The 27,992-nt window shown below is 41.0% G+C and overlaps 2 protein-coding genes across 51 annotated transcripts in view; both read left to right on the plus strand.

Moving 5' to 3' along the window:
* PHLDB2 (pleckstrin homology like domain family B member 2) overlaps positions 1–7,751 on the plus strand; it is a 237,411-nt gene extending 229,660 nt beyond the window's left edge. For all 50 annotated transcript variants that reach the window (XM_089330755.1, XM_017347099.4, XM_089330756.1 and 47 more), the window contains 2 exons: positions 4,755–4,840; positions 5,928–7,751. In XM_089330755.1, the coding sequence (XP_089186881.1) occupies positions 4,755–4,840; positions 5,928–6,068 (227 nt within the window). In that variant the 3' untranslated portion in view covers positions 6,069–7,751. The remainder of the gene's footprint in view (positions 1–4,754; positions 4,841–5,927) is intronic.
* A 2,359-nt stretch (positions 7,752–10,110) lies between these two features.
* ABHD10 (abhydrolase domain containing 10, depalmitoylase) lies at positions 10,111–24,910 on the plus strand. Its single transcript, XM_002716711.6, has 5 exons — positions 10,111–10,268; positions 11,720–11,903; positions 16,148–16,259; positions 16,678–16,815; positions 23,352–24,910. The coding sequence occupies exons 1-5, from the start codon at positions 10,127–10,129 to the stop codon at positions 23,694–23,696; spliced, it is 921 nt and encodes a 306-aa protein (XP_002716757.3). The 5' UTR covers positions 10,111–10,126; the 3' UTR covers positions 23,697–24,910.
* The last annotated feature ends 3,082 nt before the right edge of the window (positions 24,911–27,992 follow it).

Genomic DNA, 27,992 nt, shown 5'->3' on the forward strand with positions numbered 1-27,992 from the left:
AATCCAAGTTCTAATAAATATTAAATGGAACTTATTTTTTAGATCAGAATATTGCCCTTTGTAGGGGGTTTGCCATTGATGAATTATTGCTGTTTGTTCTTTTTAAGTCATACACAGTGAGGTAGCCCTATTTGAAAAATACTCAACTGTAGCTTATAAATTAGAGTGGACTTTTAAACACAGAGAGTAAAACTCACCAATAAACTACTCTGTAAGTAAGTAAAAGGGTATTCAAAAATTCCAGGAGAAAATGGAATTAAGTTTATTTTAGTGCAAAAATTTTGAAATCCATGCAGAGTTTTAAAAAATTCATGGAAATATTATGCATGGATTTTAGAATATTTTGCCCCAAAAATAAACATTTAAAAATTTAAAAATTTATTTGCATTTTACTTGAAAGGCAAAGATACATACACAGAGAAAAAGAAAGCGAGATACATTGGTTGGCTTCCCAGTTATCTGCAAGAACCAGGATTGGGCTAGGCCAAAGCTAGGAGCCAGGAACTCAGCCTGGGTCTCCCATGTGAGTGACAGAGACCCAAGTACTTGGGCTGTCACCTGCTGCTTCCCAGAGTGAGCATTAGCAGGAAGCTGAAAAGGGGAACAGAGCTGAGGATGAAACCCAGGCATATCTATACAGGATGCAGGTATCCCAAGTAGTGTCTTAATTGCTATGCCAAATGCCCACCCCAGTGATAATAATTACAATGAGATCATTATTTTTCCACTCCATTTTCCTGCATCAAACACCCACCCCATAACCATTTTTCAATTTCATTTTCCACAGATTTTTGAAGTATCTTTATATTAAGTGACTGAAATATTTTGGGGTTTTTTAAATGGTGGATTATGAAAAACATACTCTATTTAAGTACCGGAATGAGTGTAACCTAGTATGCTTATTAAGAAGCCTTCTGTTTGCTCTTGGGTCATATCAGATATGTGCATTATTAGCACAGGGCAGCAGCTGTACTCTGCTTTTAGCTGCTAAGAGAAAGTAGTTCTGTACTAGGTGCTATAAAAACACCCTGTCTTGACACTCATGAGCATCCACAGGAATCTGTATCACTGTAATGAACGGTATCAGGGTAATATGTGTAAACTAAAGGGCGCTTATTTAATCCATGAGGTGAGATCAGGTTATGAGGATAGGTGTGAAAAACCAAGGAATCTGTGGAAGAAAGGAAACACTGGCCAGGGGACTCCAGAATCGGAGTGAGGAAGGTGGGATACATGACTTTCAATAAGGAGCCGTTAGAGTGGGTGTCAGTCATTACAGAAGTCAGTGGCTGGGTAGCAGGTGTCTAGCCTGGCATCCCGTATTGCAGTACCTGGATTCCGTCACTCCCTACTACCCTTATCCCTTTTTCAAACACCAATAAGCACAGGCCCCAGGCTGCAGTGCAGGCTGGGCTTGATCCTACGGGAGCCACACCCCTTCAGTTTGTCTGTCAAGTAGATGGCCCTGCAGGTATGAGGGAGTCACACACTTGAGTGCCAAAGTGCACAGTCCCAGTCCTCTAATCCTGGGCTCTCTCCGTGGGCCCCTACATACTAACTAGGAGCAGTAGTAGGAGAGTCGCTGAAGAAAACAGAGGCATAGAAAACAGGTCTGGGAATTGATGGGCCAGTGCTCCTGAGGGAGACAGAATGAATGGCATTCTCTCATCTGCTTGCAACACCATCGATTCTCTTAGCCCACCACGTGGTTGGAAAGCTCATCATTCTCAGAGTTCTTTCTCACATGAAGTTCCCTGCAAACAGAAGTCTGTTTTTCTGCCTACTTGAAATACTAACATAATTTACTCTTATCTTCACATTTTATTTTACATCTGTTTTCAAAACCTGAAGCATTGTATTCCTATGAATCATTCCGGCAATTATTCTAGCAAGTGTTTGAGAGATACACAATCCTTCTTTTTCACAGAAACAGGTTGAAACCCACTCAACGTGGTATAAATGAAAAGAGTGCCTCCCACAGAAGAACAAAAAACGCAAAGCTATGGCCACTTTCAAATAAGTTAGGGAAATGCTGCCGTGAATGTAATCAGATAGGAGTGTTTTCTGTTTCTCTCAGGGCCATTATGTTTTCACAGGATTTTTTGATCGCTGTTCTTAGGAAAAAGGGACATTTACTCAGCAAGAAATTCAAAATATAAAAAGGTGGTTTAATGAAAGTCTTTTTTACATCACAAAAGTTCTGACCACCCACTGTTAAGCCTGAAATATGTTTTCAGACTTATCTTCATTTTATACCTATTTCAGTATTTTCCTTTTACACAGTTGAGACCAAATTATCCCTCTGTTCATACTGTATTTCACATAATAATCATAGTTCAAGATGTTTTTCTTATAAGCATATACGGATCTACCTCAGTCCTTTCAGTGGAGGTGGAAATTCCACTTATGACTGGCCTGTAATTAAATCAGTCCTTTGTTTAACTCAAGCAGATCTTCTGCAGCCTTGTGCCATAACGTGTGTGCATCTGCACAAGCTGGAGTAGATCTTTATGCAATACAATTTTAGAAGAAGTTGCCAAGAGGACTTTTACATTTTTAATTGTATGTGTTTTACCAGTTGCATTTCTAAAGGGGCTGTTTTATTTGCATGTACATCAACAGAGTTTGATTGTCTCCCAGCATTTTAATCCACATTTTTAAAATTCTTTAGTACTAGGCCAGCACCGCGGCTCACTAGGCTAATCCTCCGCCTTGCGGCGCCGGCACACCGGGTTCTAGTCCTGGTCAGGGCGCCAGATTCTGTCCCGGTTGCCCCTCTTCCAGGCTAGCTCTCTGCTGTGGCCCGGGAGTGCAGTGGAGGATGGCCCAGGTGCTTGGGCCCTGCACCCCATGGGAGACCGGGATAAGTACCTGGCTCCTGCCTTCAGATCAGCACGGTGTGCCGGCTGCAGCGCGCCGGCCGCAGCGCGCCGGCCGCGGCGGCCATTGGAGGGTGAACCAACGGCAAAAGGAAGACCTTTCTCTCTGTCTCTCTCTCTCACTGTCCACTCTGCCTGTCAAAAAAAAAGAAAATTCTTTAGTACTCTCACATACATTATGATCTCTGCAGAGTTTAAAGACTTATTGATGAGTTGGTTTTGAAAGGCAGAATGACATGGTGGGAGGAGAGAGACAGAGAGATATTTTCAGTCTGCTGTTTCTCTCCCCAAATGGACACAACAGCTGAGGCTGGGTCAGGCCAAAGCCAGGAGGCAGGAGCTGCACTCTGGTCTCTCACGTGGGTGGCAGAGGCTCAAATACCTGAGCCATCTTCCACTGTCTTCCCTGGGCACATTATAACGGGATGCTGGATCAGAAACTGAGGAACTGTGACTCGAACCAGTACTCCAAGATGGGCTATCAGCTTCACAAGTGACAGCTTAACCTACAGCACCACAATACTGGTCCCACTCCTCGCAGAGTTTAAATAGTGAAACACTTCAAGAACTTATTAGATCATAGAGTGGTGCTATTTGGTTGATGTATTTCTTGTTTTTATCTGTTTTATATTTTATTTTTATAATAAACCTGATGAAGTCTTTGGAGACACTTTAGAAAATGTTTTATTGAAAGGATAGCAAATTATTGGCATGAAGCTCTGTTGAAAACAGGGAAAAATCAAGTCTGCTGGAAAAGTCTGATAGAAAAGGAACACAGAATACTATTTAAATTAAAAGTTAAAAAAAAAAAGCCCACTCTCCATCAACCTCTCCAGTAAATAAATAAGTAAATAGAAACTTTAAAAAATTATTATGGAGCCAGCATTGTGGCATAGGTTAAGCTACCTCCTGAAATGCCAGCATCCCATATAGGCACTGGTTTGAGTCCCAGCTTTGCCACTTCTGATCCAGCTCCCTGCTGATGTGCTTGGGAAAGCAGCAGAGGATGCCCCAACTATTTGGGCCCCTGCACCCACATGGGAGACCCGGAAGTTCCTGGCTCCTGGCTTTGGCCTGGCCCAGCCTTGGCCATTGGTGGCCATCTGGGAAGTGAACCAGCAGATGGAAGACCTCTCTGTCTGTCTCTATGTGTAACTCTGACTTTCAAATAAATAAATATTTATTAAAAATAATTATAACAGAGCTAAATATTAATGTTTCCATTTCCAAGATAGCCTTGGAGAACATGAGGAATAATTTGTATGATGTCAATAGTGTGTACACTTCGTGTGCTAAACTGACAGTCATTCTGGACTACCTTTTGCCTACTGATTTGCTGATGAGCCTTGGACACAGTTTAGCTTGCTTTGGAGCTGGTGATCTGATTTTTGTTTTGTCTTTTAATATAGAATGTGCTAATGCATTAATTCAAATTATCTTAATCACTAATTTTAAATCACTTAATACAAATGTTTCAGTGATGAAAATTATTATTTTATTCCTTTGAAAGGCAAAGATATAAAGACAGAGAGAGAGAGAGAGATTGCTCATCTACTAGTTCACTCCCCAGATTCTTACTAACAGCTAAGCATGAGACAGGACCAAGCCAGGAGCCAGAAACAGTCCGAGCTTCCTATTTGGGCAACAGGGACCCAACCACTTTAGCTACCATGTACTACCTCCCCGGTATGCATTAGTAGGGAGCTGAGTCAGGACTCAAACCCAGGCACTCTGATATGTGATGCAGATGTCTCAAGTGGCATCTTAACTCTGCCTGCCCACCCCTAATAATGACAGTTATAATGAAATTAGTTTTTCCTGTCAATCAATAGTAATAAAGTATTTTTATACTCATCTACTCATCTATCTTTGCAGATAAACATGAAGCTAAATTAAAAGGAGTAATATACTTTCAAGCCATTGAAGAAGTGTATTATGACCACCTTAAGAATGCTAATAAGGTAAACATCAATTTTCCAAATTTCTAACTCTTAATGTAAATTTTAGTTGGGAAAAGGACATTTTTGGATTCAAAGCCATTTGGATTTGTTGTTGGGATAATGGGTAGTTAAGATCAGAATGGTGCTAGAGAAATCGAAATGAATAGGAATCTTTTTGAGGAAGAAAAGTTATGACAAAGTAAGGAAATGCTCTGGGGAGCAACTCGGACTAGACTAAGTTACTGGAATTAAGACTTATTCTATGCATCTGCTCTCCCACAATATGGCGCTGAGAGAGAGACCAAACAACTTCTACACAGCTGCCTCTCGCCAATTTGATGAGCTGCAGGAGCTGATCCTGCTCCTGATTGGAGGAGAGCAGCATGCTCGGCGTGTGGGCAGCAGAGTTGGGATTGGTGGAAGAGGACTATAAAGGAGGAGAGAGACAACATGCACCAGGAACATCTAAGGGGAACATCCGGATAACATCTGAGCAGCCCCCGAGAGAGCTGGCCGGCCGTGTGCCGCTCCCCTGCGGAAGTGGGGAAAGTGGCAGGGGGAGCCGCCCCTCCACGGAGGTGGAGGGATCGGCAGCCAACCCGGGAAGGACCAGCAGCAAACCCGGGAAGGGCCGAGCAGACAAAATAACAGCGCAGGGTCTTGTGTCATTCCTCCGCGAATGGGGGAGCAACAAATGCTTTAAACATACTGGTTTTAGAGACCCTGTAAAGTGACTTTGTTAGGACTCTAAAATGGAGCTACTGTGCAGTTATGAGGAGAATCTTAACTTAGGACCTTAGGAGAGCTAAGAATAATAGCTACTATTTATTAAGCACCTACTATCAGATAGGTACCCTGCTACAGCTTAACAGACTAGCCACTAAGAGAGTTGTGAGCTCTGTGTGAGATTTTTTTGCGCATAAAATCCAGAAAGGTGGTCAGTTCTGAGGAAGGGGTTACATGCTATAGTGGAGCCAAAGTAATACCTACATAAACTTTTATAAATCAGAAGGCTTAAAGAGAAAGAAACTTTCCCATATATTTTTGTTATTTAATGCTTTAATTTCAGGGTATTTGTTTTACTTTCTTTTCTTTTTTTGAATTTTAGAGTCCCAATCCATTACTTACCTTCAGCGTCAAGACACATGACAGAATCTACTATATGGTGGCCCCATCACCAGAAGCTATGCGGATCTGGATGGATGTTATAGTTACTGGGGCAGAAGGTTACACTCACTTCTTGTTATAGTGAGCAGAGGAAGAATCCAGTTCAGGGCACACTGCAATAATCTCTTACAAGAATGAAGCCATATTCAATCCCAGATGGAAAGACCCAACAGACTCATCCTTTTAACTTGTACACACTCAGAGAAACCCAACAGACCCATCCCTTTAACTGTATACACTCAGAGTTCCTTTCATATTAACGAGAAGTCATTTTTTTAAAGGAAAAGGGGTTTTAATTCAAAGCTTAATCATGAATAGCAAAAGAATTGAAGCTCCTATGAGAAACACTATTTTGATAAATAGTATCACTTAAAGGAAACTTTCTTACAAACTATTTTTTTTAAATCAGCTGTTGGTTTTGGTGGGATAAACAGTTTACAAAATGTCTGTATATGTGTACTTGGAAATATGGAATTATTAGGGTATCCAAATAATTGGCATTGACATTATTGGTAATCAACAGGCTTTTTTATTAAGTAACATTTTATAAAAATAAGCAAATAAGGGCTTGGAGAGGAATATGTTTGGGGAATTTTGCCCTTTTTTTTAAAGTCCTACACCAAAACCAAAGACTTGGCATGAATTCTGTTTATCAGTTGTAGTTTCAAACTAAACTGCATTTAGTCTTATTCTGTATAATGCCACCAAATGCCCAGGAAATTGACTTTGCAGTGTGACCACAGCTTAAGCTACTATATATATCTAAAACTACTTCATGTAAAAAAGAAACAAAAGCTGTGCGTTTCAGAAAAGCCATCTTCGGTAGCAGACATTTTGTTACATTGGGCAATTAGGAGTCAGGAGCTTGTTTTGCTAACGATTACTCCATTCTGGGTGCTGAGAATAAAGGCATCCTGTAGTTCATTTCAGTTGTCTGATTTCTCTTTGTTATGGAGCACACTAGCTAATTGCACTGTCACATGACATATTATAATATCATAGCTCCATTTTCACCAAAGAACAGACCAATTAAAATACTTATTTGTAGAAGTGGTATAGTTCTATAGAAAGGCAAATGAAATTCAACTTCATATTGTCTGAAATGTACTATTTTTATTATGTGTTTCTTTACAATTTGCCTTTGTTTTTTAGAGTTAAATTAATTTTTGTTGAATGAAATGACTTCAGGCAAGTCTGTTTATAAATGGTTTTTCAAATGCATTTATTTTAGTTTTTCATGTTCTGTGCGTTTTAAGTATGAATGTATTCTTTCTTAGATAAATGAATAGAAGTAGAAAATGATGATATCACTTACTAGCACAAGATGAAATGATAGGATTAGAAGTGTCTATAAAACTTTTTCAGACCTAATTTGGGTACATTTTTAAAATTTGCAGTGTAGTTCGTATACATATGTACATGTTACCAATAATAAGATTTTTCAACTGGATGATACAAGGTTTTACTTGAACAATAATGGACAAAAATCATGATTTTTAAAGACATTTTTAAAAATCTAATTTTGTAGAGATCACCCTTAAACTCTGTAATGGTCTAAAAGAATGAAATGTAATTTCTAAGATTTTTGGTAATGTAAAGATAAAACTTTCTTGTACTGTATTTTCTTCATAGGGTTGTAAAAGTAGCCTAATCAGCTTGCATGATGTAGTCAACCTTCTAAGTATGTGTGTTAAATATATTGCGTTTGGATTAAAATGTTGACCTGATTCCACATTTGAAAATAAACTCTTTCATTTGGAAGTTACCTGACTATAACATGATGGAGAATGCATTAATCAGCCAAAGTTAGTTGTAGAATCCACTAAAGGTTGTTATGTGCTAACATTATGATTTGTAATTTATAAACCGAAGTAATTAGAAGTGCCTTTGGTCACATTTCTATTGCTACAAAATGAGAGAGATTCTGAAAAAAAAATCTTGCGTTGTTATCTTTTTTGCATGCATGCGGTTATTACATCCCAAGGATTGTTTGCTTATCCGTCTGTCTGACAGTGCAAAAAAACCATGCAAATGTGAAGTGAAGCTCTGGGGCTTTAATGGTAGGAACTTCTTTTGTCCCCTTGAACTAAGCAGATTTCAGAGAGACTGCCTTCTCTGCCTCTCTTTACCTCTCTGTATATTAAGGAAGGCAACATTGACAGTAGGCGCCCAGATCGGAAACAGATTTGTTTTTACTTGCAGCTAATTGAAGTACAAGTATGTTCACTTACCATTAGCCATAGATTTTTTTCTGCTTTATTGGATTGATAAGATGGACAGAGAAAATGCCCATGATTTTCCCTGCTCTTTTGTGCAGTGCTTTCTCCCACTGTACTGACAGGTCCAGACTTTTCATTTTGTTGCACATAAAATGCAAAAGACCTACCAAAATGAAGAGGAAGGAGTGATTGAGATAATATTTACAATTATCTGGAGACTTCAGGGAGAAGTGTTTGTTGTTAAGATGTAAGGGGTGGTGAGGCATTGCCCTTGTGATTTCGTGCCTTTGTAACCTGTCACAGGCTTAATGGAGAACTGGCAAAATGACTCAGCATCTTTTGGAGTATGTGCTGAAATCAAGCGGCTGCCTTTACTATTGGAGAGGCGCTACACCTCTCAAGAAAGAGACCTGTTTAGTCTGAATTTGTCCAACTTTTCTATCATGTTCCAATAGGGCAGATTCTCAAAACTCCATTGACACCTGAATTCATTATACCCAAACTTTGACTTTAAAATTTGCATCAGCCTTTGCTCCACAATTTACAACCGGGGTGTAAAATTGTTTTACTCAAGGTAGTTCACCAACCATCATAACTTAAGCAGAAAGATACCACATAAGGCTTGGACTGGTTGATGCTTGAGGCCCCAAGACCTTGGAAGGCTATTCAGAGCTGTAGTCCCAAAGCCCTGGTAGTGTAATTTATTCCATTATCTTTCTATTGTCCATTCAGTTTTTTAAATCCTGCTTCCCTCTAAAAGTGGTGTAGTGGTTAATATGAATCCTTATAAACTCGTGCCTTTTTTCTCCCCTATAAAAGTAGTCAGTCATGGGGAGGAAGGTCCTGGGTGGAAGGGACTTGAAAGTGACACATATTTTAAATTGAAACAGATGTGGCCAGACTGACAAAAAATTTTATCAACTTACTCTCTGCAACCACACTAAGTGCCGGTTTCTAGCATCTTTGCAAATAATTGCTTTTCATTTTTGCCAGTCTCTTAGGTGGAAAAAATGGCATGTATTTTTGTAATTCATAGTTTTCAGTGAGTGAGGTTGTACATAGTTACTTACATAAACTTCCTATTCAGTTGTTGGCCTATTTATTGGAATTACATATTTTTTATTTCCAAGATTTATTTTGAATTCCAGAAGCAGACTCAATAGAAGTAGTAACGTATCTATGCTGCAAACTTTTTCCAGCCTCTTATTTGACAAGTTATCTTTTACGTTTGAAAAAAAACCTGAATTTATATACCATTAAATGTGTTATGACTTGTGGTTTTCAATTGTTAAGTCCTTTCTTTTCTGGGACTATACAATACTCTCCCAAAGCTTGCTTACTCCTCTCAGTTTTATTCGTCCTCTAGACCATTTATCTGCTGGCATTTATTTTTGCACATGGTATGAGGCAGAGGTCAGGAACGTCAAGAACTAGAACTAGAAATGAAGCAAAACACTGAAAAATGATGAGGAAGCGGCAAAGGTCCGACTCCACGCCAGGCAGCTGCACACCACACCGAGAGTATGGTCGGTACAGGTTGAAGCTGTCAGGGGTCGCAAGGACTTTGCGATGCCACAAGCCTAGCATTTCGCGTGTGGGCTCCCTGGAGTCCTCGGAATGTTTACTTTAGTCAGAACGTCAGGGCGCGTTCCTCCGTGAAATTCAAGTTCTGGAATATCTACCAGTCGGCTGAGAAGGCCGACTCCCGAGGCCACTCAAAACATTCCAAACCAGCCCTTGCGAAAACGCCTAGAACCCGAGGCAGCAAGAGCGCCGCTCTAGGCAGACACACCCTCCGCCATGGGAAACCGGCGGGCCGCTTTTGAACTAGTTCCGCCTTCCAGCCCGCGGCGCATGCGCACTTTCGGTTCCGAGCCGTCTTGCGCGGCGGACGGTGTGGGGCGCGGGGACCGCTGGGAAGATGGCGGGTGTCGGCCTTGCGGCCGTGGCGGCTTGGGTGCCACGTCGGAGCTGGAGCTGGGCAGCCGTCTCCTTAGGTCCCCAGCGTGACTTCAGTCCATTACTTGCACGGAAGCCCCAGCAGGTGCCACGGTGGCTCCCAGGTTAGTCCGAAAGGTGGGAATAGGATGCGTTTTTTCGAACACACGGGTTTGCACAGTGCGCTTTTGGCGCCCCTTTCAAAAGTGCTGTTCCCCTCTCTGAGCACCCCAATTCCGGGTGCTTTGTACAGTCCTGGGCATTCGTCCTGTCTCGGCCCTTACCGGCCTTTCACGCCCTGCGGGTTAAGGAGTTCCTGCTCTCCCTGCCTCCCTGCATTGAATGCCAACACCAAGAGAAATTAAGTTGGGCATTTACTGCAGTAGATGATTGGTGGCTTCGAGTGGTTTACAGGTTGTGACTTTGTTAAAATGCATAGACCTGCTCTCCCTTGACTTGATGAAAGCGTAGGTAGGCGCTCTTCTTGAGCCCAATTTCTAGTTTGACCTTCTTGATGCTGCCATCAGCATTACTCTGCAACGGAAACTAGACTATGGACCAATATGGACCTATATACTCGTATAGTCTACCTTTTAATTACTTCTGTTTTTAGGCTTTGTGTGTATTTACACTTTTGCCACGCACCTTTGCCATTAGAGACTTTTTTTTAAGTTACTTTAAAGTTTTGTTTAAAAAATATTTTATGTAATCAGTTTGTTACAATTAATTGTACAAAACCAAAAGTGCATGTTATGTATTAAGTACTACTAGGGAAGTATGGTTCTTAAGTTGGTTAACAACAGTATAATATTCGTTTATGTATTTAGCAAATATTCGCTCCAGGCTTTCGGCTAATTCTTATGGTACAGAGGTGGTTTATGGATATAATGTCAAAAATCTGTTCCCTTTTAACTTTTCAACATTAAATAAATTTTAATTGTCTTGGGGAAATTTCCTCTTTGGGGAGGTGATAAAGAAGAGGATAGAAACTTAACTAAGAAAATGAAAACTGAATGCATTTTTGCTAATACAGGATGCTGACCCCTCAAAATTTGGCATATTTGACTGTACACTGGAACAGTCAGTCAGAAAAGGGGCATTGCAACTACCCTTTGAAGTAGTTTCCCAAAGGCAGCAAACCTGTTTCTCCCCGCCATTTCCCAAAAAAGTAAAGCCTGTGATAACTCCTCAAATATTAAAAAAAAAAAAAAAGATAATTTAAAAAAGAAGAAGACAAAAGCCTCATGAAAGAGGGCTGAAACTAGGGTAGGTAAGTCTAGTGACTGCTTAGGACATAGCAGCAATAAGAAAAAAGTTTTGTAAAAGTCTATCTTGTTGCCTTGAAATTTCTGCCTCTTTGTGTATTTTGGAAGAATCAGGATTGGACTTTGCTCAAAGAAGGTACTGGTTTTGACACAGTTTTAAAAGTTGTCATGCACAGACTTGACTTGGTAACTTTGAGTCTTTTTTGTTTTTCCTATTAAATAGAAATGGTTTTTAACATCAGTTCAGAGTTTAAGATTGAAAATATAGAGGATTGTAAACTACAGTTTATGTTTTTGTGTACTTTGTTTAGCTTGCAGACCAAAGACATCAGTTTCTTTCCTTAAGCGACCAGACCTTCCAAAACTGGCTTATAAGCGGCTAAAAGGCAAAAGTCCGGGAATTATCTTCATCCCTGGCTATCTTTCTAATATGAATGGTACAAAAGCATTGGCAATTGAGGAGTTTTGCAAATCTCTAGGTCACGCCTATATAAGGTAGGAACAACACATTTCAGAGAAAATATTGCTACCATTTAGCATGGCAGTGGAGAATTACTTCTGCTCTAACCAACTGAAGTAAATGCCATCATTTTTATAGATTATTTTAATGGCTTGTAAACTTTCATTTTACAATTTAGGGTCATGGAAAAATCGACTTTTAAGAGACCTTTTTTTACTGTCTGTACCTCACTGACAATACTTAGCAGGAAAGGACATCTGAAGGGAATTAGTGGTAAGTTCTTTAGATGCAGTAATCTCTGTCACAACAAATACATAATCCTAGTTGGCTGTTTTGCAATCTCTTAAAATGATACTGTGATTTTTCCATTGACAACTTAAAGATTTCGTTGGCCACTGTTTATTATTTTACTTCCAGAATGCATATTTAAATGTAACATATGTGTTTAAAAGTATTGTATAATTTATGTTCCAACTGGGTTTTCTCCTTCACTCCTATACTTTGAGTATGTATGAGCATAAATAGGAAAAGGTGATGTTTATCTGAAGCTTAATTTTATAGCTCCTAATTTTTCATACCCACAATTATTTCAGTAAAATAGCTTGCTTCCTTTGTTAAGAGGTTTATCTGTACTAGCCTTTTATTTGACGGGAGAGTGTCATTCAGTAGAAAGAGCATTGACCTGCAATTCAAGAAACATGGGTTCCAGAATGAATTGCAGCAGTAACCATGACAAGTCAGTTCATAAACACTAGGCCTAATTTTGTCATCAGGAGGGGGAAGGGAGTTTGGACTAAAGATAGTTTTTGAGTTATTTTCCAGCACTAACAGCCTAAAAATCCATTTAAATTTTTAGAAGCTTCACTAATAATCCATGGGAGTGTGTGTGGGTGTTCTTTCCCGGCTGCCCTTTCTGTCTGTCTGAGGACAGGATATAAATTACCTGTGACTGATAAAAATAAGATTTATGGACGTTTCATATGGGAAACTCTTGTTTGTGTTGCCACCTGTCTGAGGAAGCTTTCCTCCAGAGCCCTTCATTTGCACTGAGTTCTGAGAGGATATTAGTAAAGAAGGTGGTGGGAGAAGGGATTCAGGAAGTAACATCGTAGGGTGTGAAACAGAAACATTTGTAGGGCCTGTTTTAGGAATAGCAAGTTGACCAGTTTGGCTAAACCAGTTCTTTCTGATGAGTTAACAAAAGATCAATCTGAGATGACCAGAATATAGTGATCTTAAAAAACAGGCCAGAGCATTACATTTTTCTGTTGTTCATCATAGGGAGCCCTTAAAGGTAATGTTCTGCCAATATAATGTGTAAGAAAAAGCCTAACTGGTATAAAGCAGATCTTCTTGGACATGGAGTGATAGAGACACATTTAGAAGACTACTGTGATAGTTTGCATTTAAGATAACAGAAACCACCAAAGATCTCACAAAGAAAGGAATGAATGTGGCTGCTCCCACTTCCCTGCCCGCCCTCCCCCCACCCCAGAGGTTTAAGAGGACCTGTTCCTGAACACATGGCTCTCCAGATCTCTCTCTGACTCTGTCTGTCTCTTAATCTCTCTCTTATGCTCTCCTCCCTCTTTGCCCCTTTCCTCCCTTCTGTCGGGTTTCCCCCAATAAACCCTTTTCCTTAAAAAAAAAAAAAAAAAAAAAGTGTGCGAAGAAAGGAGGATGAGGGATGATGGTATAGGGCAGGCAGTGTTCCATAGCCTGGAAAAACAAACTTCAATAAAACAGTCTATGCTTGGTGGACTGACATGCTGGTCACAGGGAGACAAATATTTAAAACTTGATTACAAAACAAAATATGAGGCCGGCGCCGCGGCTCACTAGGCTAATCCTCCGCCTAGCGGCGCCGGCACACCGGGTTCTAGTCCCGGTCGGGGCGCCGGATTCTGTCCCGGTTGCCCCTCTTCCAGGCCAGCCCTCTGCTGTGGCCAGGGAGTGCAGTGGAGGATGGCCCAGGTGCTTGGGCCCTGCACCCCATGGGAGACCAGGAAAAGCACCTGGCTCCTGGCTCCTGCCATCGGATCAGCGCGGCGGCCATTGGAGGGTGAACCAACGGCAAAGGAAGACCTTTCTCTCTGTCTCTCTCTCTCACTGTCCACTCTGCCTGTCAAAAAATAAAAAAAAAAAATAAAAAAAAAAAAACAAAATATGAAAAAGTGATAACTGAGTGCATACAAGTGGTTCTAAATGGGGATATATGTCAAGGAAAGTTCCTCAAAGGAAGTACATGCCCAAAAAGGCTGACCAGGGGTTTAGAAGGAAAAGGAAGAAGACATGCCAGGTAATGGAAGAGCATGCGAAGTTTGCTCAGTTTTCATGAGAATTGGGAATAGTTGCCTGTGACCAGGTGTATTATGTTGGCATGATACTTGATGATTTATTGGGTTGGAACTTTGAAGGAGAGGTAAAATACACACGTGACACAGACTTGGAGCTTGGATAACCAGGAACTTGGAAGGAGAAGCAGGAGGGTCGATGATGGTGAATTTAATTCTGTCTGCCTTTCCTTCAGCACTACCACTTGCAATGTACTGAAGGAGTCAATGGGAAAGCAGTGGTGAACAAAGCAAACTCTGCCCACGTGGAGCCTCCATTCTAGTGGGCGAGACAGGCCTCAAGTGCATCATGCACATATCGTCTGTGTTTTGTAGTAGTCCGTGCTATGAAGGAAGCAAGGCAGAGTAAGGAAATAGAGTGGTGAGAAACGCACGGTTTGGAAGATGGACCCGTCAGGGATGTTGTATTTGAGCCAAAGGCCTGAGTGGAGTGAGGGAGGAGCTGAGTGGTTATCTGGAGGGAGAGTAGTCCGTCTACACGGGAAAGCTGATGAGGCAGGCAGGTGTGGTGTATTCCTCTAATTTCAACAAGCAAAGTGAGCATCCAATAAGAAGGAGGGAGAGAAGTAGGAAAGGAGATCAGAGGGGAGGTCAGGGATCAAGATATGGTAAGGACTTGGGCATTTTGTTTTGAGAGAGAGAGAGAAAGGTCAAGTACCCATCTGCCAGTTCACTCCCAAAATGCCCCCGACTCCTGGCCACAGCTGGTAGCCAGGAACTCAGCCCAGGTCTCCCACACGAGTGGTGGGAACCCAATTACTTGAGCCATCACCTGTGCCTCCCAGGGGGTGCTTTAGCAGGAACTTACAGTCAGGAGCTGGAAACCAGGTTTCCTATGTGGGATACGGGCATCTTAACTGGTACATACTAAGAACTTTGGCTATTATTAAATATTATAGACCAGTGCTGGGTGTAGTGGGCTAAGCCTCCACCTGCAGCGCCAGTATCCCATATGGGCACCAGTTCTAGTCCTGGATGCTCCTCTTCCAATCGAGTTCTCTGCTATGGCCTGGGAAAGCAGTAGAAGATGGCCCAAGTCCTTGGGCCCCTGCATCTGTGTGGGAGAGGGAAACCCGGAAGAAACTCCTGTCTCCTGGCTTTGGATCAGCCCAGTTCTGCCATTTCAGCCATTTGGGAAATAAACCAGCAGATGGAAGACCTTTGTCTCTGTCTCTCCCTCTCTCTGTCTATAATTCTACCTCTCAAATAAATAAATAAATAACCTTTAAAAAATATATAGGGGCCAGTGCTGTGGTGTAGCAGATTAAGTTGCTGTCTGCAGGGCTGGCATCCCATATGGGTACCAGTTCGAGTCCCGGCTGCTCCACTTCTGATCCAGCTCTCTGCTTTTGGCCTGGGAAAGCAGTTGAAGATGACCCAAGTCCTTGGGCCCCTACTCCCATGTGGGAAACCTGGGAGAAGCTCCTGGCTCCTGGCTTCAGATCAGTGCAGCTCCAGCCATTGCAGCCATCTGGGGAGTGAACCAGAGATGGAAGACCTCTCTTTCTCTCTCTGCCTCTGCTTTTCTGTAACTCTGCCTTTCAAATAAATACGTCTTGAATTTTATACACACACACACACACACACACGTATATTATAGAAAGCCTTCAGAGGGTTGTGTAAGCATGGTTTTTGTTTTAAAAGGATTATTTTGAATGAGAAAACTTATTAAAAGATAATCGCATTAGTTTGGAGGAGAGATGATAATGACTGGGTGAAGCTGGGAGCGGTGGGGGAGATGAGAACGGGATTTGATACAGGAAATATCTGAAGGTTAACCCAGCAGGATTTGCTGAAGTAGATGCTGACTGTGATGTTTTACTGTTTTAAGCTCTATAATAATAAGGAGTGTGCTTTCTTAAAACTAAAAAAATCAAATAGGTCCATGGATACTTAGATACAAATATGCTTTTCTCTTTTTCCAGATTTGATTACTCAGGAGTTGGAAGTTCAGATGGTAACTTAGAAGAATGTACAGTGGGGAAATGGAGAAAAGATGTTCTTTCTATAATTGATGAATTAGCTGTAGGACCACAGGTGACTGTTTTTGTTAAATATGGTAATTATTGACTAAAATCTCATGACGTTTATGCTTTTTCTTTAGATATGAAAACTTATTTAATATTTTAAATGTTTAATAGTTTTGTTATCTGATTTTAAAATATTCTGTAATATTCACTTTGTAGCATTAAGTAGTAAGTTAATTTTCTTTGTACAAGTTTTATTTTTGTAAGTTATCCTACATAATAGCCCTAATTATCAAAAACTTACAGTTTAATTCTACTTGGTGCCAATTATTAAAAATCTGGGACCTAGATGAATATGAGAAAAAACACTTCCATTTCTATTAAATTGCTCATTCACCTTATGGACAAGAAAAAGGAATTCCTCTTTAAAACTATTCAGACTTTCATTTTAGATCCTAGATGAATCTAGCCTCATACTTTTATTTTAGATACTAGTTGGATCTAGCCTCGGTGGATGGCTTATGCTTCATGCTGCAATTGCGCGTCCAGAAAAGGTCATGGCACTTATTGGTGTAGCTACAGCTGCAGATGGCCTGGTGACACAGTTTAATCAGCTTCCTGTTGAGGTAAGTCACAAGTTGCTTTAGCACCCTTGGTACATACCTCCTATCATTCTTGGCTCCCTCTTTGTTTTTCAATTTGAGAGACGGAGAGCCCGTCTGCTGGTTTACTCCCCATAACAGCCAGGGGCTCCAAACTCAATCCAGATCTCCTACATGGATGACAGAGACTCAGCTACTTGAACTACCACCTACTGCTGCCCAGGTTGCAGATTAGCAGGAATCTGGAAATGGATGTGGAGCTAAGACTCAAACCCAATCGTTCTGATAGGGAGCGTGAATAAACCAACGGGTGGTTTAGCTGCTAGGCCAAATACTTGCCCCTGCTGCCTCTTTTTTTCAGTATTGGTTCCTGTGTCTTCTGTCTTTTGACTTACTGTGCTGATTAAGTCCAGATTGTGGTTTAGTTGTCTTTTTGTACATAATTTCTTTGCCACCTTTAACTATTTGACCTCTTGTTTAAGGTTTCTTTTTGTATACAGTCCCTTCAAATCGTTCCTCTAAATATTTCACATGAACGAAGTCACACTTTGAAATTTTTTTAATAAAAGATTTATTTGAAAAGCAGTGCTACAGTGTGTGGGGAGGGGGGAGGGGAGCCTGCCATCTGCTGTTTACTCCCCAAATGACCTCAACAGTCAGGTCTGGAACAGGCTGAAACCAGGAGCCAGGAACTCCATCCGGGTCTCTCATGTGGGTAGTGGCAGGGGATAGAGCTAGATTAGAAGCACAGCAGCTGGTATTCAAACAAGTGCTCTGATATGGGATGCTGGCATTGCAGGTGGTGGTCCCTTAACCTGCTGCATCACAACACAGGCCCCTGGAATATCTTTTTTCAGTTTTCTTTATTAATCACACTTAGTTATTTGGATCATATATTACCTCTTTTTGTACATATTATTCTTACTTTGTGGCAAGTGGATGATGTTACCTATTCTTAAAGCCATATTAGACTGGCTAATCAAATGGGTAACTTTTTTCTAATCTTGAAGGCAGCCTAGTTCCTCACAGGTGGTGATGCACCTGTCCTGGCTTGCTTACTTGCCATTCTTTTTCTACTCCTACTTCTCACCTTTTAAGAAAAAGTGTTTTTCATTACTTCATAATCAGCAAGTCATGGCAAAAATGAGGTTTCTGAGGTAATTAATTTATAATACTATGTTACCAGTCACATGTTTAAGCACTTCAGTTGTCTGCAAAGCTAAAGAAATGATGAGTAGTGGTAGGGTTTTTTTCTGTTGTTTTGCAGTCAGTTAAGTGGTTGGCCTTTTTTTCTCTAGGAGTCTAGAATTCATCTGTGAGACTAAGGCCCTGGCAGGCCTGAGGTACAGAAATTCAGGAATACAGTGTAGCATAATGTTTCAAAAAGTATGGTCCCCTGGCCAGCAGCATCAGTACCACCTGAGAACTTGTTGGAGATAACAAATTCTTGAGCTTAACTCTGAATCAGAAACTGGGGCCGTGGCCCAGTAAACTGCTTTAACATCAGCCCCTCGGGTAAAGTATGAGAACCACTAAAAACATGAAATGTCAGTGGTAGAATATCATTGAGTTTTGCTTCAAGTTCTGCATTGAAATCTCTGCTAAAGATCATCCGTTTATTCTTCTAGTTCATGCTCTTCTTAGCTCCTTAAGAAACAGCATTGTCTGCATAGTCAGATTCCTCATATCATTCCTTATCAGGACAAAAATCTTTACAAAACTGTTCTTCCTTGCCCTTACTGCCTATTTCAGACTTTTTCCCCCCTCTTTGTCTTTTCTCATCTGTACTTGCTCACTGTTCTCATGCTTTTTCTACCATTACCTTTTTCTGCATCTAAACATTGGCTCCCTTGCTCCATCTTCTTAACTCGGTATGGTCCTTGTCATGATAGGAAATTATCTCAAGGCCATGGCAGACTTAAGTTGATTAAACATTTTTATATTATTGATAAATAACAAGATCTCTATATATTTCTTTTTTGTGTATATGTTTCCACATCACTTATCGTGGATAATTTAGATACTCCCTAAACGACGAAGAAGATCTGTAACCTGCAAATCAGGACATATCTTTTTAACCCTGTATCATGAACAGAAGCATGTTGAGGTCTTGTTAACGTAGAAACATGCAGAAGGAAAAATCAGGGACCAGGACTGTCTCTCCTTCGATAGGCACACCGTGAGCCTGACCGGTATCCAGAGAACAGAGACTTTTACCCTCTTTTGTAACCCTGGGAATATTAAGCCCAACATTTTTGATCTGGAACTTAACCCCCTTAACTGACTTAACTTTGTATCCTCCTTTGGACACTAGAGGGCCTCAGCTGGGTTGCAAAGCCCTTTGTAATTGAAGCTTCCGAACCTCTGTGCCTTGAGAGTTTCTTGGTACAGAACCCAAGTATGCTGTACATTGTCATTGGGTAACACTACTTTCGCTGTTTCTGAATGTTTTGTTTTTGAGGGCTTCAGAACATACAGCATTTTATAAAGGTAACAGTTAATGAACCCCAATTTTGTAATAGCAGATAGCAGAGCTAACTAGGCAGGAATGCTTAAAATGAAGCTATTATTCTCTGTTTCAGTAATTAGCATCATTTTCATGACTGAAAAATATACAAATTCAAGAACAATCCTGAGTAACTTAAGGATAAATTAATACCATGTTCACTTTAAACATTTGTTTGTTTTACATTTGTTTAATTCAGAGAAATTCATGATATTAATACAGGTTTATATATTTTATGCTTTTATGGAACTTCATTGATTTTTGAGACAGGCATTTAAAAGTATGGCTTTCAGATACAACTTTTTCATGACTCAGATCTTTATGGAATTAAAAAATGTACAAAGACATAGATAGGTTATATCATACATATTTTTAAAGTCTTATTTTCCTTTCCATATTTACAAGAAAGTAACAGTTTTAAACATGGAAAAATCATAGTGTTAGGGAGGAAATTTTAAGTTTAAAAATCTCCAACATGTTGTACATGGCTTTTCTTACCTGATATTTTCCTTTATTGTTGATAAAATGTCCATCCTGTTTTTCTAATTAGAAATCCCCCTCAATGTCACATGACTACAAGAGCCTTAAAGCCATTCACATCTTGATTTTTAGTTCAAGTCTTATTGATAATCTTTCCAAACAATTGATTTTGTACAAGTGATCCTTTATACTTAAAGGTATTCATGGAAGTATCAGCAGGATAGAGATGGCCATCTAAATCTAAATCTTAAACCTTAAGTTTATTATGTAGCCTTTAAAAACATTGCCTGGATTTTTTTTTTTTTTTTTTTTGATAGGCAGAGTTAGAGAGAGAGACAGAGAGAAAGGTCTTCCTTCCATTGGTTCACCCCCCAAATGGCTGCCATGGCCGGCACGCTGCGCCAATTGGAAGCCAGGAGCCAGGTGCTTCCTCCTGGTCTTCCATGCGGGTGCAGGGCCCAATGAGTTGGGCCATCCTCCACTGCCTTCCCAGGCCATAGCAGAGAGCTGGACTAGAAGAGGAACAACTGGGACAGAATCCGGTGCCCCAACCAGGACTAGAACCTGGGGTACTGGCACCGCAGGTGGAGGATTGGCCTAGTGAGCCGTGGCGCTGGCCATTTCATAGAATTTTTTAAAGCTCAAAATATATGTACTAGATAAATAAAGCTGCATAGAAAACTGTATATGAGGGGTCCTCCAAAAATAATGGAAAATGTGGATTATTTTAAAAACTATGCATGCATACTGGGCAGTTAGTGATGGCCCGAGTACTTTGGTTCCTGTCACCCACATGGGAGACCTGGATTGAGTTCCTGGCTCTTGGCTTTGGCTCCACTCCAGGTCTGTTTCAAGCATGTAGTCAGTGAAACAGTGGATGGGAATTCTGTTTGCTCTTTCTCTGTGTCTCAAATAAATAAGGGCCAGTGTTGTGGCTTAGCCTGTAAAGCCACTGCCTGTGATGTCTGCATCCCACATGGGTGCCTTTTCTGGTTCATGTGCGCGATACTCCACTTTTGATCCAGCTCCCTGATGATGGCCTGGGAAAAGCAGCAGAGGATGGCCCAAGTGTTTGTGCCCCTGTCACCTACGTGGGAGACCCAGATGAGGCTCCTGGCTCCTGGCTTTGGTCTGGCCCAGCTCTGGACATTGCAACCATCTGGAGAGTGAACCAGTGGATGCAAGATCTTTGTCTTTGTCTTTGTCTGTCTGTCCCTCCCTCTTTGTAACTCGGACTTTCATAATAAATAAGTAAATATTTAAAGACAAGTAAATTTTTTTTATATTTTTATCAAAATAAGCATCTTTTATTCCATTTTCAATAAACTTAATGTAATAGCCTCATATAAAATGTGTCATAGATTTGTATTTTATATACTTTATATATATGTAAAACAGATTCATAAAGAAAAGAACTGGAAGGAAATAAGCTTTACTGACTTACTTGATAGCAGAGAGACAGAGGTAGAGAGCACTTGTCCACTGGTAGACTTTGCAAATGTCTACAGCTATAAAGGCTGACCTATCTCAAAGTTGGTAGCCAGAAACTCAATCCAGGCCTCCATGTGGGCGGCAGGCATCTAATACTAGAGCCGGGTGTTGAACCCAGGTACTCTAATGTGGGACACAGGTGTCTGGACTGCCAAGTCAAACAACCACCCTCATAAGCCAGAATATTAATTGTTTTTATATCCATATGGTAGGATTATGGTGATTCATTTCTTTCTACACTTTTTTCTATTTCCCATGTTTTCTATACTAAGTATATGTTATTCATTATAGAAAATTCTGATTTTTACTTAGAAAAAATGCTTAAAGCTCTGAAAGAATCAAAAGACATTCACTGTTTCATTTCAAGCAGAGCAGGTCAAGCTTTGGCTTCAGATGCCCGTATCCCACATCATACTGTCAGTTGGAGTCACAGCCCTGTGTTTCTGATCCAGCCTCTGCTAATGCATTCTGGGAGGCAGCAAAAGATGCCCAAGTACTTGGGTCCCCGCCACCCGTGTGGGAGACCTGGACGAAATTTCTGGTTCTTAGCTGTGGCCTGGTCCAGACTTGGCTGTTGGAGGCATTTAGAGGAGTGAACCAACACTTGGAAGATCTCTCTCCTACTCTCCCTCCCTTCCCCTCCCTCTCCTTCCATCCCTCCTTTGCCCCCTGCCCCTCTCTCTCTCTCCTTCCCTTTCTCTTCCTCCCCCTGCCCCTCTTTTTCTGTTGCTCTTTCAAGTAGATGAAAATAAATAACTGAATATTTTTAAAGAATAAATGTAGAAATGATACTGTTCCATTTTTAGGATGTATTTGGAAGATGACTTTGTCATCCAAAACAAAAATCATTTTCCCTCATTCCCAGGAATCCAGAAGGTGAAAACTATCTATACTTTTCTATTTAGTCTAAAATTGCTTGAGCATGTATATGATTGTCTCAGAGTAACTACTGTTATTTTTAATTCTGTGTTCGATTCTTCCCCTTTCCCACACTCATTTAAGCTATTTTTATTAATTTTTTAGTGTTATAATTTTAAAAGCTAAATTTTCAGCCCTAACATTTTAGAGCAGCAGGATAAGCCACCACTTGTGAGACTGGCATCCCATATCAGAGTGCCAGTTCAAGTTCCATCTGCTCTACCTCCAATCCAGCTCCTTGCTATTGTGCCTGAGAAGGCAGCAGAAGATGGCCCATGTGCCTGGACCCCTGCCAGCCATGGGAGTGAGCAGGATGGAGTTCCTGGCTCCTGGCTTTGGCCTGGCCCAGCCATGGCTGTTACAAAATCTTAAGTTTGTATTCTAAGATTTGATTTTATATAAATATGAATAACACTTATACTGATTCCAAGAAATTAGTGTCCTTTTTATTCCCTTTTTTAGTCTAGGTGAAGCAGCACCTTAAGATGCTGTGGATTAAAGTTAGATAAATGTAAGTTTGAATCCTAGTCATAATAGTTACTAACCTTGATCTTTGAACATGATATTTAAATTTTCTTATTTAATGAAAATCAATAACAATTATTGTCAAGATCTTATGAAATAATATATGTAAAATTTGTGTCACAGTAGCCTTCTTTTTTTTAAGATGTATTTATTTGCTTCAAAAAAAGAGCAATGGAAAGGGAGTGATGGAGAAAGAACGAGAGATCTGCCATCCACTGGTATACTCCCCAAATGGCCGTAACAGCCAAATCTGGGCCAGCCTGAAGCTAGAAGCCAGGAGTTCCTTCGGTTCTCCCACATGGTGGCAGGGGCCCAGGTGCTTGGGCCAACTTCTGCTGACTTCATAAGCGCATTAGTGGGAACCTGAATTGGAAGCAGAGTAGCCAGGACTTGAGCCAGCTCTCCTATACGGCCATGTGATTCTGGTGGCACAAGCAGTTACTTAACCTGATGTGCTACAATGCCAGCCCCATTTATCACAGTATCTTGCACACTGTATTTAATTATTGAGGATTATGGTTGTTATGCTTTCATTATTTCTGTCACTTTACTCATGGACTACTTTTGTTAGACTATTTTAAGACTACTTAATGTGTTAATGTTGCACACATACTTGAATTTTTTTTCATTTCCCCAATAGGTGAAAAAGGAGGTTGAGATGAAAGGGGTGTGGACCATGCCGTCAAAATACCACGAAGAAGGAGTTTATCACATTCAGTACAGCTTCATTAAAGAAGCAGAGCACCACTGCTTGTTGCACAGCCCTATCCCTGTGAACTGCCCCATCAGACTGCTGCACGGCATGAAGGATGACGTCGTGCCTTGGCACACGTCCATGCAGGTGGCCGACCGAGTCGTCAGCACGGACGTAGACGTAATCCTCCGAAAACACAGTGATCACCGAATGAAGGAAAAAGCGGACCTTCAGCTTCTTGTTTATACTATTGATGACTTAATTGATAAACTTTCAACTGTAGTTAATTAGAATCATGTTTTGAGTTGGTATATAAACTGATGTATCCAGAAGATTGGAAGAGGGACAGCTAGTCAAAGACTCTAATACTTTAGGTTCTTCCCTCCACCTCTGTTTTGTAAATATTAGAGAAGTATTTATTTAATGATGTATTCGCATAAATAGTAGCAATTGTGAAGAAAGTACTGACTGCTGGTTGGAAATTTTCTCCTTCCTTCAGCTCTTATTTTTTTTCCCATTAAAATATCTCCTATTTTTTATTCAAATGATATTTATTCTTATGGTAGCACTGCCAGCTCTTAATTTCATTCCTTAGAATAAAGCTCAAATATTTTGTTTTTTTGTTTGATACTATTAAGATTGGAAATTTGTAAAATTCTCATTTTAAAGTGCAATTTACAAAATAGGAAATGTTTATTGAAATATATTTTAAATGATCAGAGAAATGGCTGAAGCACAATAAAGTTAAAAAAATCAGGATATCAATGTTACATTTGAACTACAAGTTTTACTTTTGTAAATGAAAACCTTATGATGCCGTAAAGCAAATATTTCCATATTTTAGCTTATTCTTTAAGTGTATATTCATTTTTGTTTATTTGAAAAGTAGAGCGAGAGAGAGTTTTTGTTTGTTGACTTCCTAAATGCCTGCAATTGCTAGGGCTGTGCTAAGATGAAGCCAGGAGTCAGGATCTGAGTTTCCCGTGGGGGTGACAGAGAGTCAGGAAATGGAACCATCACCTTCTGCCTCCCAGGCTGCACATTGGCAGGAAGCTGGATCAGAAGTGGAGGCGGGACTCTATCCCAGGCACTCTGATAGGGGATGTGGGGTCCCTAGGGGCAGCTTAACCCACTGTGCTGGCTCCTGGGAACATGAATTGCAGAAGGTTTCCACCTTTCCCAGAATTGATCAGAGTAATTCAACGATGCCTAAATTGTACAAACATGGTGATTTGTGCTGAGAATCTGTTGCCCTGGAAACCTGGAATTTTATTATGTGCCAGGTAGGCTGCCCCTTTAACAAGCTCACAGTAAAGACCATGGGCACTGAATCTCTTAAGAAGCTTCCTTGATGGACAGCATTTCACGTGTGCTATTATTACTGCTGAGACAAGATTTGGAAGCCTGCACGTAATTTTCTAGGACTTCACCCCATGTACCTTTTTTTTCCATTGCTGATTTTGCTTGGTATCCTTTCTCTGTAATAAATCATACCATGAATAGAACTGTATGCTGAATCCTGAGTTCTAGCACATCTCTGAACCTAGGGGTAGTCTTGGCCACCCCTAGCACAGATACAGCTTGACTATAATCTATTGGTTATGGTGGACAAAAATCACCTTTTAAGAGTCACCTTTTACCACAGTGCCTGGTGAGTGGTTTGAGAGGATGATGCTGGGCTATTAGGGAATCTTTTTTTGCCTCGATACTGCTTGGACTGAGGCTTTTTAGAAAGATGAAAGGCCGGCGCCATGGCTCACTTGGCTAATCCTCTGCCTGTGGCGCCAGTACCCTGGGTTCTAGTCCCGGTTGGGGCACCAGATTCTGTCCTGATTGCTCCTCTTCCAGTCCAGCTCTCTGCTGTGGCCTGGGAAGGCAGTGGAGGATGGCCCAGGTCCTTGGGCCCTGCACCCGCATGGGAGACCAGGAGGAAGCACCTGGCTCCTGGCTTCGGATCGGCACAGTGCCAGCCGTGGCGGCCATTTGGAGGGTGAACCAACGGAAGGAAGACCTTTCTCTCTGTCTCTCTCTCTCACTAACTCTGCCTGTCAAAAAAATGAAAAATTAAAGAAAGATGAAAGGATCCTTCCTATGTAAGAGTTCTGAGGCTAAATAGTAAAATTAAATATGATTATAGAGATTCATATCCTGTGTGTGGAAGCAGCATAGCATAATTTTTAAGGGTTGAGACGAGCTTGGATTTGAATCCTAGCATTCTGTTTCTGTGAGCAGTTTGCTTGACTTCTCTTAGTCTTAGTTTCCTCTTCAGGAAAATGATATTAATCTAGATCATTGGCTGTAAGGATAACAACACATTTACTTATTTATTTTTATTTTATTTGAAAAAGTAACAGCAGTAGAGACTGAAAGAGGGTTCTTTCCACCATTTCACTCTCCAAATGGCCACACTGGCCGGAGCTGCGCCGATCCAAAACCTGGAGTCAGGAGTTCTTCCGGGTCTCCCAAGTGAGTGCAGGGGCCCAAGGACCTGGGTCATCCTCCACTGCTTTCCCAGGCACATTAGCAAGGCACTGCATCAGAAGTGGAGCAGCCTGGACTCGAACCAGCACCTGTATGGGATGCCAGTGCTGCAGGCTGGGGCTTGAACCCACTGCACCAAAGTGCCAGCCCCATCACATTTAGAATGACAGAGGAGGCATTGCCTTTCTGTGTTGATTTTTATTATGCGTAGCACAGTCCAGGGAGAAACCGCTGGGCACAAATAATCCATGGTGAGATGGGAAGGAAGTAGAGACAAGGAGTGGATAGGCCTTCTAAAGCTGAACTGGATTTGACCTAACCTCAAGATTTCAGATTGGAATGCTGGTTTTACAAGTTTACAGCATTGATATGTTGAATGGTTTTTAAAAAAAGATCCAAAGATAGGAAAAGCTATTTTAAAATCTAATCTGGCTTTGTGAAGGTTAACATCACAAATTCCAAATGAGATTGCACCCGTGAAATGTGTATTCTAGTCCACTGTCGATTACCTTAGTGTTTTTTTCTGTTTCCCCCCAAAGATCCTTTTTTCTGGTACCTCTTCACTCACTGCCTCATATTCAGGTGACTTGTAACATGCATGAACAGCCAGCAGCACCTGTTCCTGACCTCTGGAATTCTGTATTATTTCAAAACAGTTTAAGCATGGACATCACAAAGGGATACAACAAGTGTCAGTGAGCTGGAAGTCTAGTGCACGGAACCTATTTCACTTGCAGTGAGCTTCAAGGCATATTCAGACTCACATCATCCCTGTGCTGTGTTCCAGACAGCCAAGAGAAAGGTCTATGTGGATGAGTAAGAAAAACTGAGTGAAAGTTTTATCAAGTACAAAGTTAGCTAAAGAGACCATTCCTTCCCATGGAACTGTTCTCAAGACACTTCCCAAGTGGGTATGTTAAATGTTCACTGAATTTGGAACGGTTAAGAAAAAATCCTGAAGAACTCATTTTCTGGAGGAGGGGAGAAAGTGGGTGAAATTTAAATAAATTAGTCGCTCAGTATTTAGGGGATTATTTCCTGGACAACTCTCCCCGCCCCCCATACCAAATCTTAGATACTCAAGTCCTTTATATAAAATGGCTGATATTGCATCTAATTAGTACACTCTCCTGTGTACTTTAAACCATCTCTAGATTACTTTCAATACTTAATACAATGTCAATGTTATGTAGATGTTTGTATGGTTTAAGGAATAATTACAAGGAAAAAATGTCTACAGATGCAAATTTTTTCAGATATTTTTGATCTGCTGTTGGTTGAATCCACAGTTGAGAGCCGACTGTATACTTTTTTTTTTTTTTTTTTTTTTTGACAGAGTGGACAGTGAGAGAGACAGGAGACAGAGAGAAAGGTCTTCCTTTGCCGTTGGTTCACCCTCCAATGGCCGCCATGGCCGGCGCACCGCGCTGATCCGAAGGCAGGAGCTAGGTACTTATCCTGGTCTCCCATGTGGGTGCAGGGCCCAAGCACTTGGGCCATCCTCCACTGCACTCCCTGGCCATAGCAGAGAGCTGGCCTGGAAGAGGGGCAATCGGGACAGAATCCGGCACCCCGACAGGGACTAGAAACCAGTGTGCCGGCGCCGCAGGTGGAGGATTAGCCTAGTGAGCCGCTGCGTCGGCCCCTACTGTATACTTTTTAAAAATCCCCTTTAAAAACAGATCTAAAGTCACTTTTTAATTTAGAAACAATAGTGTGTATAACTTGGTTTGCTAAAAAAAAAAAGTTATACTTTGGTGTATTTGGAGACTGTACCTTGAAAAGTGAAGGCAATTTTTGAAAACCAAATGTATATTTTGGGGGAAATGCCCTTTACCATTTTGTCTTCCTCTTTTCTTGGGCTTTCAGGTTTTTGCTAATAAATGTTCCAGTGCTACAAAAGCAGCTCAAATGGTACGTTCTCTGTGAAGTCCTTCTTGACTCTTCCTCATCTCTCTTCCCAGGCAGTGTGTGGCGGGGCGTCTGGGCTGTCATGAAAACAACACTGGCCTATTTGAGAGCTTACTACTTTGAAACCCTCAGCTTATAAGCCTGCCTCCCTCCCTTTAAGTACCGTTGAGAACAGGAGCCTTGTTTTGACACAGT

Source organism: Oryctolagus cuniculus, chromosome 4 (assembly GCF_051225735.1).
Source record: "Oryctolagus cuniculus isolate XC-2025 breed Fujian yellow rabbit chromosome 4, ASM5122573v1, whole genome shotgun sequence".
Lineage (NCBI taxonomy): Eukaryota > Metazoa > Chordata > Mammalia > Lagomorpha > Leporidae > Oryctolagus > Oryctolagus cuniculus.

Coding starts and splice junctions, on each gene's coding strand:
- ABHD10 (XM_002716711.6), top strand. CDS start 10,127: ATGGCGGGTGTCGGCCTTGCGGCCGTGGCGGCTTGGGTGCCACGTCGG. Junction 10,269..11,719: donor GGTGCCACGGTGGCTCCCAG/GTTAGTCCGAAA, acceptor TACTTTGTTTAG/CTTGCAGACCAAAGACATCA. Junction 16,816..23,351: donor TTAATCAGCTTCCTGTTGAG/GTAAGTCACAAG, acceptor TTTCCCCAATAG/GTGAAAAAGGAGGTTGAGAT.